The sequence below is a fragment of the Myxocyprinus asiaticus genome, chromosome 46, assembly GCF_019703515.2.
Source record: "Myxocyprinus asiaticus isolate MX2 ecotype Aquarium Trade chromosome 46, UBuf_Myxa_2, whole genome shotgun sequence".
Taxonomy (NCBI): domain Eukaryota; kingdom Metazoa; phylum Chordata; class Actinopteri; order Cypriniformes; family Catostomidae; genus Myxocyprinus; species Myxocyprinus asiaticus.
Genome location: NC_059389.1, coordinates 28902701 through 28921207, shown reverse-complemented (window position 1 = coordinate 28921207; position 18507 = coordinate 28902701). Strand labels below are relative to the sequence as shown.

Genomic DNA, 18507 nt, shown 5'->3' with positions numbered 1-18507 from the left:
TGTGAAACCATTAGATCTCCCTAAACTGACAACTGAGCAAAAAAACTCTCTTGATTCTGAAATAACCTTGGAGGAGCTTGATGAGGTAATTAAAGCCTTGCCTGCTGGCAAGTCTCCGGGGCCTGACGGCTTTTCCTCTGAGTTTTTCAAATCTTTTGCTACAGAACTGGCTCCACTTTTGTTAGAAGTTTATACGGAATCATTAAAGAACGGAAAGCTTCCGCCAACCATGATACAAGCCCGGATCAGTCTGATTTTAAAAAAGGACAAAGATCCAAGCGAGTGTAAAAGTTACCGCCCAATTTCCCTGATCTAGTTAGATGTAAACATTTTGTCCAAAATTCTGGCTAATAGATTAAGTTATGACATCACTTAAACATATAGATCAGGTGGGGTTTATTCGGGGCCGCAGCTCTTCTGATAACATCAGGCGGCTCATCAATATTATGTGGTCAGTAGCGAATGATCAGTCTCCGGTTGCTGCCATCTCTCTTGACGCCGAAAAGGCATTTGATACGGTAGAATGGGATTATCTTTTTAAGATTTTGGAAATGTATGGGTTCGGGAGTACATTTATTGGTTGGATTAAGTTACTTTATAGACACCCTGTAGCAGCGGTACAAACAAATGTGTTAATTTCAGATTATTTTACTCTGGATAGGGGCACCCGGCAGGGTTGCCCTCTTTCCCCATTATTGTTCTGTCTTGCCCTGGAACCATTAGCAGCCGCGATAAGAAAGGAGGATGATTTTCCAGGGGTGACGGCAGGAGGTGTGGCGCATAAGCTTCTGCTCTACGCAGATGATATTTTATTATTTGTCTCCGACCCCACTAGATCTATGCCTTGCCTCCATAGAATTATTAACACCTTTTCCAAATTCTCAGGATACAAAGTCATTTGGTCTAAATCCGAAGCTTTGGCTTTGACAGCGTACTGTCCAGTAACGGCCTTCCAGCCGGGTGCCTTCCAGTGGCCCAAACAGGGAATTAAGTATTTGGGAATTTTATTCCCAGCAAATTTGTCTGATTTAGTCAGAGTTAATTTTGATCCCTTAATAAAAAGGTTTTCAAACGATGTGGACAGGTGATTGGGAAGGTTAATGTTATTAAAATGAATTGTATTCCAAAATGTAACTACCTGCTACAATCTCTCCCTGTAGATGTTCCCCTCTCTTATTTCAAGCAATTTGATAGTATCGCGAAGTCCTTCATTTGGAATGGTAAACGTCCCAGATTAAATTTCAGTAAATTACATAGGCTGATTGACAAAGGTGGATTAGGCCTACCCAAGATTTTGTTTTATTATTATGCATTCAGTCTTAGACATTTGGTTCATTGGTCGCTTCCACCTGAGAGAGCTCCTCCCTGGTTTTGTATTAAAAAGGAAGTTCTTGCCCCTATCTCGCCACTGCAAAGCCTTTCGATTAAACTAGCTGGAGAGGTTAAGTTGCACCCCGTTATTTTGCATTTGCACTCGATATGGACAAAAGTGTCCAGAGTGTTTAATTCTGATATTTATTTAAACGTAGCCTCGAGCATATGGCTGAACCCTAAACTATGTATTAATAAGTCCCCTTTCTGTTGGTCAGATTGGATTGTGAGGGGGGTTAATGCACTTGGTGACCTGTATGAGGGTGGAGTATTGAGATCTTTTGAAAATTTGATTCAACATTTTGGGATTCCCAGATCTCAATTTTATAAGTATTTACAGCTGCGCCACCTGCTCTGCTCTATTTTTGGGAGTAGCATACACCCCCCTAGAGCGGCAGATACTCTGGAAGTGGTGATTGCTGCTTTTGGGAAGGGTCATGAGGCATCAGTGTATTACTCCCTGTTAATTCAGAGTCTGGGGGACAGAGCTTTAAATTCTCTCAAAAGATTATGGGAGAAAGATTTAAATTTGTTATTGGAGGAGGGAGTGTGGGCAAGGATTCTAAACAACATAAAGTCTGCATCTGGAGATGCAAGGGTTCGCCTCATGCAATTTAAGATTTTACATAGATTTTATTGGACCCCCTCTAGATTGTACAGGATTGGTCTTAAAGACTCACCCACCTGCTGGCAATGCCAGTCAGAAGACGGGGATATAACCCATGTTTTTTGTTGTTGTATTAAGATTCAGGAATTTTGGTTGAGGATCCAGCATTTTGTGTGTGACGTACTGAACACTCAGTTTTCATTTTGCCCCAGACTTTGTATTTTGGGGGATGGAGGGGTCCTGAATATAGGAGATATATATATGAAAAGCTGGGTACTAACCAGCATGATGATTGGCAGACAGCTAATCCTTAAAGGTTGGAAGTCAACTGATGCACCCTCATTTCATGAGTGGTGCACCGAGTTGGGTAAAGTGGAAGCTTTCGAGGAGATGACTTCCAGACGGCAGGGGAACCTGTGGAGTTATGGCAGAAAATTGGGCAGTTATTTGTCTCATTAGGAGAGGTCCTAGCGGGGAGCAGTGGAGGGAGACAATTTTATTTATTTATTTATTTATTATTTTTTATACTTCTTTCACTATATGTTGAACTTTGTCTTTTTTTTTTTTATGTACTATTTGTGTGTCTGTTTATATGTGGGTATTTACTTATTTTATATTTGTGCGGGCGGGGGGTGGGTGGGTGTGGGTTATAAAGGGTTTTAAGTTGATTCCTAATGTATAATTTTGTGGTTAAATTTATTCTTGTCTGTCTTGGAATCAATAAAAAATTGTAATAACAAAAAAATAAAACAATGCGCAACAAATGTGAGATAAATCTGCTATAAACACAACAAAAACGTAATATTAAAACTTACATCAGCACAGACAATGAGTGCGTTTACATGCACGTTCTTACACCGATTATGCTTAATAAGCTGACAATGCATGTGGTCATGTAAACGCAATAAGCAGCGTTCCTTTATCGGTGTAAGGTCATAAACGGCGTAAGAATAAACCGGTCAATGAAGGTAGATTTTTGCCCATTTCGTGTAGCATGTAAACACTTTTACCGGTGTCCTCACTGGCTTATCCAATGTGCGCACATGTTGAGCGCATGTCTCTTCACGGTTTGATGTCAAAAGCAGAGAATAATGCGATTATTTCCAATCTCATGTAAACATGGTTTTCTTGCTTTGTCAGATTTTTTAAATAAGCAAATTTTTGGGAGTAATCAGCGAATTGGTGTGCATGTAAACGTGCTCATTGAAGCAAACGAACAGGTAAACTTGAAATAAGTTACACACTAGTCCGATTTACAACTTGCATTGTAAATACGCCACTTCCTTAAAAACGCGCTACACGCAATTTCCTAAACTACTCAAACGAGAGGAATTCACAACAGAGTAACTTCTAAAAGTAGCTAATACTTCTGTATATTCATAATATGCTATTGTTACAGGAGCTCAGCTTATCAGGACAGTTGTTTAATCTTACATATTAAACATTTTAATCTTTCATATGTTTGATACACGTGTAAATAATTGTAAGTTTGGTCTGTATTTGATAAAGTTTTAGTCATTTTGTCAGTCACATTATACATAACTAAAATTTTATTTATGCAATGAGTAAAACTGACTAAATTCAATGAATATGACATGATTGGATATTGACTACATTTCAAGATAATTGTCAAAAGATAAAAAGTAAGATTAAAATAAAAAATAATAAACAAAAGGAAAATTAACACTGGATTCACTTCTTGAAAAGGACAGGATACTTTTATGTGGCGATGCTACTGTACATTGAGTGCAAAGGAGATGTATTAGGTATGTAATTGTTGCTTTATCTGTGTAATTTATCATTGTCATACTGCTAGTGAATGATGAATAAATTTAGTTTAGTCGCTCATAAAACGGCTAAATGAATCGTATTTTCGGGCAAGCTTTATTTTCATCATCAACAGTATATAAAATGTGTACAAACTAAATTGTACAATCAAAATTCACAATGGAAATTTGTTTCTTTAACTGACACACCCTCAACTGGAAAAGTCAGGGCTTAAAGAAAACACTGAGATTTGTATTACGGTACATTGTGGTGGCAATCACGTGCACTCACCCATAAATGCCATTTTTTACGGCATGACTTAAAGTCCACATAAACCGCAAAGTGGATCAGACTTTATGCCGAAAGTCAAAGGTTTGACTACATGAGACTACAGTTATAGTTGAGATTAGAAGCAGGGGCTGATGGAGAAGTAACTGCACTCACCCCGTTTCTGTGGAAACACCTGCAGTGTGTGCAGCACTGTGTCTATCGCTCCTTGCTGGCACATAAGGTCAACCGCTCCAGAACAGTCTGCTAGTGCAGAGAGAACGCCAAACCCACACTCCTGAATCTCCACACTATTGATAAACTAAATACACACAAATCAAATAAAACACTCAAGAGTATGCTGATATTTCAACAGAACAGGCCTGTTTAAAGTGTGGGTTCAATACAAGTTAAGCTTAGTTAGACTTACAAGTAAAGTTTATTTTTGTCAATTAGCACAGAAAATAAATTTAACTATTGTCTTATTTTTTAATATCTTTTTTACACAATAGACAGGGTTACAGTAATGCACTTACAATGGATGTAAACAGGGCCAGTCTTCTGGAGGGTTTCAACGTAGAAAAGTGCAGCTTGTATTTTTGTTAAAACACAAATCTTTTTGCACAAAAATGTGTGTTGTTTCTAGCGGTAGACTGATATATGGGTTTTACCGATTAATCTGTGCCGATAGTTGCTTCTTGGAACTATCGGCAAATATCTATCGATAGTTGCAGATAGTTTTTTCATCTTTTAGTCATATCAATTTAAGAGTCCCCAGTGTGTTTCAGGCTTGTTTATACTTAAAAGTCCCGCATTATGAACCAAATCTTCATTTTTTCTTGTTATTATTTGGTTGAACAAAAAACTGCATCTGGGATTTTATTCATTCTGGACACTATGTCTTTGCCTGCCTAATAAAGAAAGAATACATTTTTTTTATTATTTACATTCTATAAATCAATTGGAAAAATGATTGGCCGATTAATCGGTTATCGGCCTTTCCCACCACCTTAGTTATTGGTATCGTCAAAATCCACTGTCAGTCAACCTCTAGTTGTTTCAGCTGTAAATTTGTCTAAACTGACATTTTAGTGATGGGACTACTTTTCTAGGCTGATTAACTTATGGTTCTGGTTATTTTTCAATGGCACAACTCCTGTGTAATAACACCTCCTCGTACAGCCTGGCACATAACATGCTAAAGTTACTGAGGCCACGTTCACTCTAATACGTTTTCTTTTGAAAACGCATCTTTTTCTCTATGTTTTGGCCTTCCGTCCACACTGAGACAGGGAAGATGGAGATATCTGAAAATGATGACATTTGTTGTCATGTGATCCATTCAACCCAAAACAATCAAGATGGCGGCCCACACTGTTGCGGCGTTATTGTCCCTGTTATTCACTTTGATAGCATTGTTAAAGATAAATGTTACTTTGTACAACCTTCACTTTGCATTCCTTCATACGCAAAGTTTACTCGGAATTGCTGTCCAGCGACGAAACACAAGGACAATTGCTTTTCAGCCCTTACATGGAATGGTGATTTGTCGCATGCGCAGTAAAGGGATTTCAGTGTTTTCATATGTTTTAGTGTGGACGAGCAACTTTTGGAAAACACTTGAAAACAGCAGTGTGGACAGAGAGTGTTTCGAAAAATGAAAACGCTGTATTAAAATGTATACGGATTAATGCGGACATAGCCTGAGTTTACTGGCTTTACAATAGTCATGACAGGAGTTGAAATGTTTAAAAATTCTATGTGCACAAAAGTCTTTAAAAATTGCACACATCGGTTTTAAATTATTTTGGATATTTAGTTATAACCCTGTAAACCCTGTAATCTGGTAGATTCTGTAATGCACTGGCCCCATTCACTTCCATTGAAAGTGCCTTACTGTTACTGTGATTTATCTTTTTTAGTTTTAAATAAACAAGGGACGAAATTACTTTTTGTGGTAATCAACTGATCTTAACTCTTATTTTCCAAGTTGAATTACTGAACTATTTTAGCCTTGGCCTTTAATAAGAAACAAATTATTTACTCTATTAAGTGCTTCTAGATATACAGTGTGCGCTCCCTCTAGTACACACTGGTTCTTCAGCACCCGCAGAGATACGTCCACTGTATCAGGATCTGCCACTGAGTTGCCATGTTCCCTTAAACGCCTGTCTGCTCAAATGAAGAAACACAGAGTAAGAAATGTATTACATTATACACTCATTAATTAAAATAATCACAAATAATCACATATCATTATTTGTTCCCAGCCTGAACTGCAGTGATGGTAGGCAAATTCCTTGATAGGGATTTATGTCCAGGTCCGAGGGTATGATTAAATATGCAATTCTTTTTTTTATTCTGTTGTTGTTTTATTATTATTATTAATTTTGCTAACATAACATGTTACATTGATAGCCCTACTAAAACAAAAGCTGGCAGATTCAGTCACATGTCAAAAGAGACAAGTAGGACGTAGATCTTCTACCTGGGTTAAGAAGCACTAAACTGGCTCTGAGTCCCGCCAGCTGAACTTCAGGAACGAAGTTATGAGTCTTAAGTGCCATCAAAATCTGACCAATAACCAGAGCTCCTTCATCTAGACTAGCCCTCCTAGAAAAGACAAAAGAGGAGATTTAGAGAGAAAAAAAAGTGTGTCATAAAGTTACGATCCCAGGGTGTGCCTTAAGTTGTTATCGTCTGCCATTTGATATTATCAAGGTGTCAGTGATTATTTGAATTTGGAAATGACGCTGTGGTGGGAAGTGTGTTCTTACGCTCCCTGGAAAAGTGTGTGAAGCAGTTTGCAGGCACTTTCGCACACGTCGCTGGAGTTTGCGTGTTTCCTCATCAGATTCACAATGTTGAAATGTATTCCTTGAGACAGCAGCAGAGCTCTCATCCTACCTATGGTCACAAAAACACACAAACTAATCAAAATCTACATTACAACACAAACACATTTAGGCACTAGCTACCTCCATCCTGTGCTAAGAAACTTTACTGTCACTTACTACTGTACTTTAGTACATGCCACTTTATAATCATTGCTGATCTTTTGTAATTTAATGTATCTAGTTGAGTATTTACTAGAGCTATCAAAATGAACACGGTAACACATGCAATTAATTAAAGTTTAACACGTTCATTTTCTTAATCGCGATTTAAGTATTTACCGTTAATCCAGCATAAACCAGCAAAACACTGGTGGGACTAGGGCGGAACTTTTGCGATGTGTCCGCCCGAAGACATAACACTGACGAACACACCACGACATACACAACAGTGATGGGAAAGGACCTCTAATCCACAAAACAAGCCCAGAAGGGACTTTTGAGTAATGACGCTTTACTGTACTGACACTTTGTTGTACTGAAACTTACTACATTGGCACTTTACTGTACTAGCACGTACTGTACTGACATTTTACTGTCCTGACACTTATTGTACTGCAACTTTACTGACTTTTACCATATTCTACTGACATCTACTGTACTGAAACTTACTGTACTATCACTTACTGTACTGACACTTACTGTATTGTCACTTTACTTTGCTGCCACTTACTGTATTGCCACTTACTGTACTGACAATTTACTGTACTGTTGCTTACTGTACCGCCACTTTACTGACATTTACATACTCTACTGACACTTAACTGGACTAACACTTACCATACTACATTAACACTGTTCTGTACTGACACTTTAGTGTACTGACACTTACTGTACCACCACTTTACTGACATTTACCGTACTGTATTGAAACTTATAGTACTGACACTTTCTGTACTCTACTGACACTTTACTGTACTAACACTTACCATACTGTACTGACACTTTACTGTACTGTACAAACACTTACCATACTGTACTGAAACTTTACTGTACTGTAATAACACTTACTGTAATGCACTGCCACTTACCACACTTTACTGTATTAACATTTACCGTACTGCCACTTTAATGAACTGTCAATTTCCGTACTGCCACTGTACTGTACTGCCACTTACAGTACTGTCACTTTACTGTCACTTACTGTATTGACACTTTACTGTACTTTTCTTTGTATTATTTAATTACTTTGTATTTATTACTTATAACAACATTATGCACAACCAATCATTTTATTATACTGCGATACTGTGTCAGCTGCTAATTCTCTATCAGTCATCTGTAGCAGGTTACAATACCTGCACAACACCTTACATTTAATCTACACTCTTAATATTGTCATTTTATACTTTCAAACCTCATCTACTGTACATATCATCTACATATAAACTAGAAGCGACATCTATGACCTAAGATCGTGGTTCTCAACCTTTTTTTGATGAATGCCCCCTATTTCATTCCCTGGTTTCCTCGTCTTGCGCCTTGCATCTCACTGGTTCTCGAAGCGCTGCAATGATCAGAGGTGCGCATTTAAGAGCTCGAGACCAGTCTGTGAGTAAAAATGCACCTGCTTTACGCTCACGCTGCTCTGTCCATTAGCGGAGGTTGTGTCTTCGCCTGTCTATTTGATGCTGCTAAACCAGATCCTTCAGATGCGTCGCTAGACTTCAGAATCAGATGAACCGCGGTATGAATGCATATACCAACCCGTATCATGGAGTTTAGATAATCATTTTAATGCAAACAGGAACTTGACGATAGATTTGATTAACATGACTGATAAACGCCCCCCCATTTGTAACCTAATGCCCCCCTCTCTACTAATTTGCTCTTAGCGCCCCCTGGCATTCTTGGAACGCCCACTGGGGGATGGTACCGCCCCTGTTGAGAACCCCTGACCTATGAGTAATGAAGGAATGAAATGCTAGCTCACTGTGGCATTTTATTAGTGTGTGTAGTGTGCAGGATGCAGCTTTGAACAACCGAACACTTGATGAATGAAAGAGCATCGCAGCCATCACAAGTATATGAAGAGGAGGCCTGAGTGAAAGACACAGAGAAAAATTACACATTCGGAAATCATCATGAAGATGACATCACCACCATGAGCTCATTAACAGCTGACAGCCCACATTTACTTATTTACAGTATTCAACTTACTAGCTTAATGCATTGATGGCCTAAATTACTCAACTTTTTACATAACAGCCATTCATAGTAAGACACAGCTCAAAATCAATATAACATTAAATCATTTAAAAATGTGGTTCTCAATATTGGTTATTGGTTACATATATATATATATATATATAAAACAATAAATCAAAGCACAGAAAAATCCCCTTTAAGGATTGCTAACCTTCCCTCCAGTTCCACATGATTGGATGTTTTGCCATGGAGCAGCAAACTGTTTAAGGCCCAACATGCAGCTTCCTGATTAAACAAAAATTAATTGTAGTACAAACCAAAAATATGAGATGACTAGGTATTTTTTGCATTGCATGCTCAAGCATGCCCTGTCACCTGCACTGTGACGTCTTCAGCATGCCGCTCTAAAGCCGTATAACATGCCTCTCTCCATATAAGTGTCTCATCAGCTTGGGCAGGTTCATTTTTTACAATCACTTTCTGTTCCACCCTGTCGTCCTCATTCCACTCTCTGTCCAGTCCTTCATTCTGTACTATACACTCCGCTACAAACATTGAAAGCATCATACAAACTGCTTAGAAGAAATATTTCACAAGATATTTAATACAAATATCATATTCGAGTTTATAACCATGATGCTATGCCAATGCTTAAAACCAATAATTAAAATTGACCCTATTTTAGTTCTTAACACATGATCATGGTCTTATTGTGCATGATTAATCAGTGCATACTATTCAAAGGAAAACTCTTTGTCTTCATAATCTTTCATCAAAATATCTCTGCTTCTGAAATGACAGATCTGATGTCACCCAGGTCAAGCGGGCTATTGGTTAATTTTAACCAATAGGCAAATAGCTATTTATTTACAGTGGCAAGTAAAAGTATGTGAACCCTTTGGAATTTCCTGCATTTATGTATAAATTTGTCTTAAAATCTGGTTTGATCTTCATCTAAGTTTCAATAATGAACAAACACAATCTGATTGAACTAATAACACACAAATTATTGTAGTGTTCTTGAACATATTGAATACATCATTCAAAAAAAAATTTTTTTGCGGTTAAGGCTCTGGGTTACTGACCAGAAGGTCGGGGGTTCAAGCCCCAGCACCGGCAAGATGCCACTGTTGGGCCCTTGAGCAAGGCCCTTGACCCTATCTGCTCCAGGGGCGCCGTATCATGGCTGACCCTGCGCTCTGACCCCAGCTTAGTTGGGATATGTGAAAAAGAAGAATTTCACTGTATATATGCAAAAATGTATAATGTGTGACAAAATAAAGGCTTCTTCTTCATTCACAGATTAAGTTGGAAAAAGTATGTAAACCCCTAGGCTACTGATCTCAACAAAAGCTAACTAGAGTCAGGAGTTGGCAAACCTGGCATCCAGTTATTGAAACAAGATTGGAGGTGTGGGTTAGAGCTTCTTTGACTTATAAAATGCACTCAAACATTTTGAGTTGTCTATTTACAAGAAGCATCTGCTGACGTGGACCATGCATCACAAAAAAAGAGATCTCAGAAGACCAAGAATTGTTGCTTTGCATGAAGCTGGAAAGGGTTACAAAGTTATCACGAAGAGCTTAGATATTCATCTGTCTACAGTTAGACAAACTGTCTATAAATAGAGACGATTTAATACTGTGGCTACTCTCCCTAGAAGTGACCGTCCAGCCAACGTGACTCAAAGGGCACATAGCAAAATGCTCAATGACAAAAAAAAAAAAAAAAAAACCTAGAGAGATAGTTAAAAATTTGAAGGAATCATTGGATTTCCTATCCGGAAAATATTAAACAGGCATGGTGTCCATGGCAGGACACCACGAAGGAAGCCACTGCTTTCAAAACAAAAACATTGCTGCATGCCTGAAGTTTGGCAAAGACCACCTTGACACACCACAGTGCTACTGGGAAAATGTTGTGTGGGCTGATGAAACACAGGTTGAATTGTTTGGGAAGAACACACAGCACTTTGTATGGTGTAAAAAGGGCACCGCATACCAACATGAAAACATCATCCCAACGGTGGAGTACTTTGGAGAAAGCATCATGATTCGGGGCTGCTTTGCTGCTTCGGGGCCTGGACTGTTTACTATCATCGAGGGAAAAATTAATTCCCAAGTTTATCAAGATATCCTACAGGATAATGTCAGGGTGGCTGTGCACCAGCTGAAGCTCAGTAGAAGTTGGGTGATGCAGCAGGACAATGATCCTAAACACCGAAGTAAATCCATTACAGAATGGCTTCAAAAAAAGAAAATCCACCTTTTGGAGTGGACCAGTCAGAGCCCAGACCTTAACCCAATAGAGATGCTGTGGAATGACCTCAAGAGAGCCGTTTACACCAGACAAAAGAATATGGCTGAACTGAAGCAGTTCTGTAAGGAAGAATGATCCAAAATTTCTTCTGAACGTTGTGCAGATCTAATCCGCAGCTACAGGACATGCTTGGTTGAGGTTATTGCTGCCAAAGGAGGATCAGCCAGTTATTAAATCCTTGGGTTCACTTACTTTTTCCATAGCACTGTGAATGTTTAATGGGATGTGTTTAGTAAAGACATGAAAGATTATAATTGTTTGTGTGTAGTTAGTTTAAGCACGTTGTGCTTTATCTATACTTGTGACTGATGAAGATGAGGTCACATTTTATGACCAATTAATGCAGAAAACCAGCTAATTTCAAAGGGTTCACATATTTTTTCTTGCCACTGTATTTATTAGCATTATTTTAGGCAACTGCTGTCAGTAATGTAGCCTTTCTAAATTCTTTCCAATAGTTAACACAGTGATTTGACACAGGTTAAGATGAATTTAATAAATGTTACATCAGTGATTGCAAATAACAGTATAGTAGGTTTTTTCAATTTTTTCACAATCCAATCAATTCCTGATGGCTAAAATCAAGTCCTGCCCTACATTTTTTCTCATGTAATATTCTTTTTCACTCAGAAACACACATACAATGGGTTGCAACATAATTAACTGACTTTAAATGTGGGCTCCAAGGGGCACAGTGGAGGGCCGGGTTCTCCATTTATACCATAATATATAATTTTCACTCACCCAGTGCGCTCAGACAGGAAAGAGCAGCGGTCTGCAATATTGCGTTCTCAGGATAAGAGACACTTGCTTTCATAGCCACTTTATGAATTCCATTCAGTACCAGAATATTGCAGTAACTTTCTGTTTAGAGTCAAACAAAACAAATGAACTCAGTCATGACTTCTTTCTCAAATCTAACATGCATTTTCTAACAAAACCATACTCCAAATTATGAGAATAGCATCTGACCTTTGACCTGGACTCACCTGATGTAAATTTCAGTAACAAACAGCATCCAGCCTCCTGTATCGCCTCTGAGTTCAGCCATGTGCCCATAGCCCGACAGGTCAGACTGTAGCATTTGACCGTTTTGGACATCAGCATCTCAACATTGCTGGCTAGACCCGAGAAAGAAAGTCTATTTAGGACTTCAAGTCCTTAGTAACATAAATTGCATTGATCAGTGTGGAATACCTGGATCAGCCAGTGGTAGAAAGACTTTCAGAGCCTGCAGAACTACATTCTCACTGTCCATGAAGCTGCTGAGAGCATTCATAACCACCTCATGGTCTTTCTTCTCAATAAACTCCACTAAATGATCTACTGAAACTGACAATCAAACAGCTGAGTTAGTCAAAAACCAACATACACACTTAATGAAAGGTTTTTTATTGCTATTGCTCATAGTAAGTCTTAGTCATATGAAAAAACCCTAATTCTAAGTATCATTATTAATTAACAGAAATGGTGTGGGATGAGATATATGCCAATGTTTAACAAACAGGATACTGGGTTTGTTCAAATCACTAAAACTAGACATAAGCAATAACAATAATAGTGATGCTTACTAATAGCCTAATTTAAGAACAATGGAAGTCTGTGGGATGTCCACATATGAGTTTACTATTCTCTATGTGACCCCATTTCCACCTGGTATTACGATGTGTCTCGGGTGATCCAATTACATGTGGTCAGGTGAGACACATCACTGTTTACACCTGGTTGTTTAAATGCATCTCCTGTAACCACTTGTGTTTGGATTTAGAGGGGAGGGTCTCTGTTTCATGAAGACATACATCAGTCACTAAGTCTGTGTGTTACTGCATGATATTAAAGTGCAACAAAGTCAAAAAAGACAAAGAAAGTATGAAAAAAACGGTGCGTTGCCTCTCCCAGATGCGGTTGAAATTTAATCTAAGCATAAATGCAACATGTCAAGCAGAATTATGCGTTATTTTAGTGGATTACCTGTATTAAAGGAGCTTCAGGCGTTTGTGCTCTCTTCATCTGTGTTGATATCAGACACACTAAAGAAGATCCATGAAGCTCTCATGATTGTATATGTATCCACTTTTTGAAATTTTCCGATCGGACGGTTATTTCCTTTTGAAGCCGCTCGTAAGCGGCAGTTTAAACATTTGTTTTAGCACAGCGGTTGATTGACAGGTGAGGGGTGGTGCTTCACTGCTGACGGGACACATACAGGATGGATTAGCGTTTACACTTCATATGTGATGTGATCACATGCATTTTTGAACACATTCGTATGTGGTTTTTGTGATCCGATCACAAAACGTTTTAGACCCCATTTAGACCTGTATTTAGGGCTGACCGGATGTGAACGGATCGCCCGAAACGCATCTTAATACCAGATGGAAACGGGGTCTGTGAGTGTGTGTGCTGTTACCTCTGTGCAGCAATATTTGTAGAGCAGCACATCCATGCAGTTGAACCTCCTCACTGTCACTGAATGACCTCATCGCCTCCAGAACCAGATGAAGCACGTCCACTTCCTCCTCATTCAGAACCTGCATCAGAATCTCATCTGTCCCACAAACACTCACATCAGAACCTCATCACACTCAAAACACCAAAACAATGGTTTCACTTCAAATAGGAATCGATCCTGTGAATACAGTTGTTTTGGTGACAAATTTCACCTTGCTTTATCACTGTTAAACAATTATGATTTTCTTAACCCTTGTGTGTCAATATAAAAAGTTACTCAGAGGTCATTAGAGGACAAAAATAAAAAAAAGCATCAAAAAACTGCCATAATAATATTATATATTAATATTATTTTCCACTTTCAATGACTTTTTTTAACCAACATCAGTCCTAATCATAACTACTAAATATTCATCCATTTTCAGGATTTTATCCCTTTAAATGCCACTGTTGCTTTTTACACACACACACACACACACACACACACACACTTCTCAATACACACATACAAAACACACTCTGACATCCATACAACACACCCACACAATTTTAGCTGCATCATTTATTCAATTGGCCTGCAGTGCTCTATAATACAGCAAACAGAAAATAGGGAAAAAGCATGTATTTGCTCCATAGGCTAAACATGAGAAAAATGGCACCATCTGGTGGAAAATAATAAAAATTAAAATTTTGAAGCCAGGATTCTGGAATGAAAGCATAATATCACAGAATTTATGATGTTATGCTTTAATGGCACTGGGATCAAATATTGCAGTTTTAATGGATTTCAATAGAGACAATTTTGTCCTGAAAGTCCTGAGTGTAACTATTTTGTGTACACAGTGTATTATAGATGTATTATAGGAACTGAGGTTGAAATATCAAAATTCCCCCAAAAATACACACCTTTGGCAAAATGTATGCCGTTGGCATTAACACATAAACATGATTGAAAAAAACTAAAATGGAAAAGACAAAAATGTCCCTAAATTCGCACAAGGGTTAAGTTATAGTGGCAGTTTTGTGAAGTTTGAAAACTGCGTTGATAAGATACACGCCAAATAGTCATAATGGGCCACACCCAAAAAATGTATTGGCGATTTACCGTATATCTTCTGAACAACTTAAACTCTGGTAGCACACATACATCACCCAGATGTCTATTTGATGTGTGTGTTTACATCTGAAAGACACATTTTTAGGTTGTTTGCTCATCTGCAATACGTCTGCAAGACATTGCTTATCGAATGTTAAAAGGACATTCAGCAGATGTCTTTGAGACGTTTATGATTTAAAATGTTTGTGAATCTGATCTTTTTAAGATGTCTATCAGACATTAATTAAAATGCGCTTTATTCCAAAAGAATTATCACTTAAAATTGAAAATGTATGCTAGCCCCTTCAGTTCCAGAGTTATTAGCAAAAGCGTGAATTAGCTGAATTAGCATGACCTTGTGGCTGATTCTCACAAAATTTTGTATGCAGTTTTTTGGAGACATCCTGCATGTATATACCATCTTTCATGACCATCAGCTAACTGATTTTGAATTTTGGCTGTTGGTGGCCATTTTTTGTTGATTGGACTGATCGATATGTTAATGTTATGCAAACAGCTGCCTCAAAGAAAATACACGGCAAATATCTACGTACTTCCTCCATCAAATGGTTGCGAGGGATATGAACTTTTTTTTAGTTATAGTGCCTCCTATTGACCCATTTCAGTGACATCACTTTTTCCTCGCAGCGGAAAAACACCAGCGAAATGATAAAGAAAAACATTGAAAATATTGCTCTGAAGTCTCTAGGAAAAGTGCATAAGGGTCTTAAATCAGCACAAATTTCGCCAAATGTAACTTTCGCAGATAATTACATATATTTTATCTACGATTCATCTCCGTATGCCAGCGAATTTAGAAAAAAAACCATCTTGCCAAGTTTGGAGTCTCTATAATTTACACTCTTTGATGCCCAGACAATTTTTGGGCTGAAAAATAATATTTCTAATAAAAACTCTATACAAATACAATAAGGTTTCAACACCTTCTGTGCTTGGACCCCTAATTATCAGCATAGTGTTTGTGTGTGGGAAATGCTGCTTACGCATAATCCACTCTGCATATGTGCTGACCCTGTGTATCTGTTGCAATTCCAGCATGCAAGCATCCTGTATCCAGTATTTCCAGTATTTGTGGATATAACAGTTGTATGTAAACACCATAATGGGACAGTAAGTATTACCTGACTTCAGCAATAGAGCCAGAGCTCTCAGGCCCACCATCATCATCTTGGGGTCTTTATGATACGTGGACAGCACCTTCAGAATCTGCCTATGAACAAACATGCATAATTACATAAACATCAGCAAACATGGACACACAAAGCCTTGCATGTATCAAACCACTTAGTGAAACACATGTAATCTGGTGATTAGAATTCTTTCTTATCACTAAGAATTTTCACTATTTTACTTAAAGTTTCATAGAATGATACAGAAAGTGAACTACTGTGTTCTTAAGGAAGTTATAGTAACTATTTTACTTAAAACCATTTCAACGCCTATACAAGTCTATAAACATATCTGAGACGTACTGGTTCACCCCGATAAACTGATACTCCACTGGGCTGGTCAGACTGTCCAGAGTGGAGGGGCAGATCTCCATCAGACGACACATCAGAGACCAACCCACCTATGATGAAAATAACAACAAATCACTCTTTTCAAAGACATGTTGGATCCCACACCACCGTTTTATAAATCGATAAAGCACTGAAATCAATTTCACAGCAAAATGGCACTTCTGAAAGTCTAGTTCTTCATGAGAAATTCAGCTATTAAACAAGATTTTTTTTTTTTTATTAAGCTGATATAAATAACATGGACTGAAAGCTTCAACAGAAGCATATATCATTGATTAATATCCTCCAAGCTCATGGTGTGTCTGTCTTTAAAAGTTTATAAGTTATCTTTAAAAATAAATATGTCTATGGAGAAAATAATTGGGATTACTTTTAGAACCAGACTGTTGCTTTATAGTTGTCAAGTTCCAAAAAAAAAAGGTAAAATAAAAGTACAATAAAAAAAGATCAAACAACTTGATACGATTCATGCTTGTGTTCAATTCAAACATTCAACGAATGTCACATGCAACACGTTTGAATGCGTTTTAGCAGCAAATGAGATTTCCAGAAAATAATTACTTTTGATTTTGGTCTGTTCCTAACACAAAGCTATCGTTTGGCTTCAGAAGACTTGGAATATTGTGCATGAGTCAAATAAATGAATGTTTTTATCCTTCATGCTGCTTTTTTGTCATTTTTTAAGCTTGACAGTGCCAGTCCCTATCTACACTCACCGACCACTTTATTAGGTACACCTGTACACCTTATTCATGCAATTATCTAATCAGCCAATCATGTGGCAGCAGTGCAATCCATAAAATCATTCAGATATGGGTGAGGAGCTTCAGTTAATGTTCACATCAACCATCAGAATGGGGAAAAAATTTGATCTCAGTGATTTGGACAGTGGCATGATTGTTGGTGCCAGATGGGCTGATTTGTGTATTTCTGTAACTGCTGATCTCCTGGGATTTTCATGCACAACAGTCTCTAGAATTTACTCTGAATGGTGCCAAAAACAAAAACATCCAGTGAGGGGCAGTTCTGTGGATGAAAACACCTTGTTGATGAGAGAGGTCAACAGAGAATGGCCAAACTAGTTCGAGCTGACAGGAAGGCTACGGTAACTCAGATATCCACTCTGTACAATTTGTAATGAGAAGAATAGCATCTCGGAATGCACAACACGTTGATCCTTGAGGCGAATGGGCTACAACAGAAGAAGATCATGTCGGGTTCAATTTATGTCAGCCAAGAACAGAAAGCTGAGGCTGCAGTAGGCACAGGCTCACCAAAACTGGACAGATAAAGGCTAGAAAAACATAGCCTGGTCTGATGAATCTTGGTTTCTGCTGAGGTACACAGATAATAAGCCAACTGCAGCTTCAGATCCCAGGAGATCAGCAGTTACAGGAATACTCAAACCAGCCCATCTGGCACCAACAATCATGCCACGACCGAATTCACTGAGATCACATTTTTTCCCCATTCTGATGGTTGTTGTGAACATTAACTGAAGCTCCTGACCCGTATCTGCGTGATTTTATGGACTGCACTTCTGCCACACAATTGGCTGGTTAGATAATCACATGAATATGTAGGTGGTCGGTGAGTGTACTTTCAAATTCTTCCAAATTTCTTTTTTGCATTCTACAGAAGAAAGAAAATCATACCGATTTGGAATGACGAGTAAATGCCATAATTTGGCAGGGATTGTTACATCTTTCAAGCTAAGAAAAACTTGTTTGTGTCATTTCCAGAGAGTGTCTGAACAGTTATAAAGAAATGACAATTACCTGCTGAACTTTGCTGTTGAAATGTGATGACAGCACCAGCATCACAGGCACGTGGACATTTTTATCTGCAAACAGCTCAACTGCAAGACAAAAGAAGAACACAAACCTAAAAATATCTCAGCAGATGTCTCATTGGGGGGAACAAAAGCACACAGGGAGGGGGTCCATGTGACAGTTTGCATTGCTGACTCTGTAATATGAAAATATGAAGACCATTAAGGTATCCATCAGAAAGGTTAAAGGTACAAAAACATACACATTGCCAGTT

General features: G+C 38.2%; 1 protein-coding gene across 2 annotated transcripts in view; it reads right to left on the bottom strand.

Moving 5' to 3' along the window:
• The window catches only part of lrrk2 (leucine-rich repeat kinase 2), a 90808-nt gene that overhangs the window by 71925 nt on the left and 376 nt on the right, over positions 1-18507 (bottom strand). Inside the window, exons 2-15 of one of the 2 annotated variants that reach the window (XM_051690322.1) lie at positions 18240-18319; positions 16414-16511; positions 16063-16151; positions 13784-13921; positions 12571-12705; positions 12363-12494; positions 12118-12237; positions 9430-9599; positions 9266-9339; positions 8840-8946; positions 6790-6919; positions 6501-6625; positions 6057-6184; positions 4190-4334 (exon numbers count right to left, since the gene is read on the bottom strand). In XM_051690322.1, the coding sequence (XP_051546282.1) occupies positions 4190-4334; positions 6057-6184; positions 6501-6625; positions 6790-6919; positions 8840-8946; positions 9266-9339; positions 9430-9599; positions 12118-12237; positions 12363-12494; positions 12571-12705; positions 13784-13921; positions 16063-16151; positions 16414-16511; positions 18240-18319 (1671 nt within the window). Of the gene's footprint in view, positions 1-4189; positions 4335-6056; positions 6185-6500; positions 6626-6789; positions 6920-8839; positions 8947-9265; positions 9340-9429; positions 9600-12117; positions 12238-12362; positions 12495-12570; positions 12706-13344; positions 13362-13783; positions 13922-16062; positions 16152-16413; positions 16512-18239; positions 18320-18507 lie in introns of those variants that run through there. The other variant, XM_051690323.1, reaches the window with a different exon arrangement.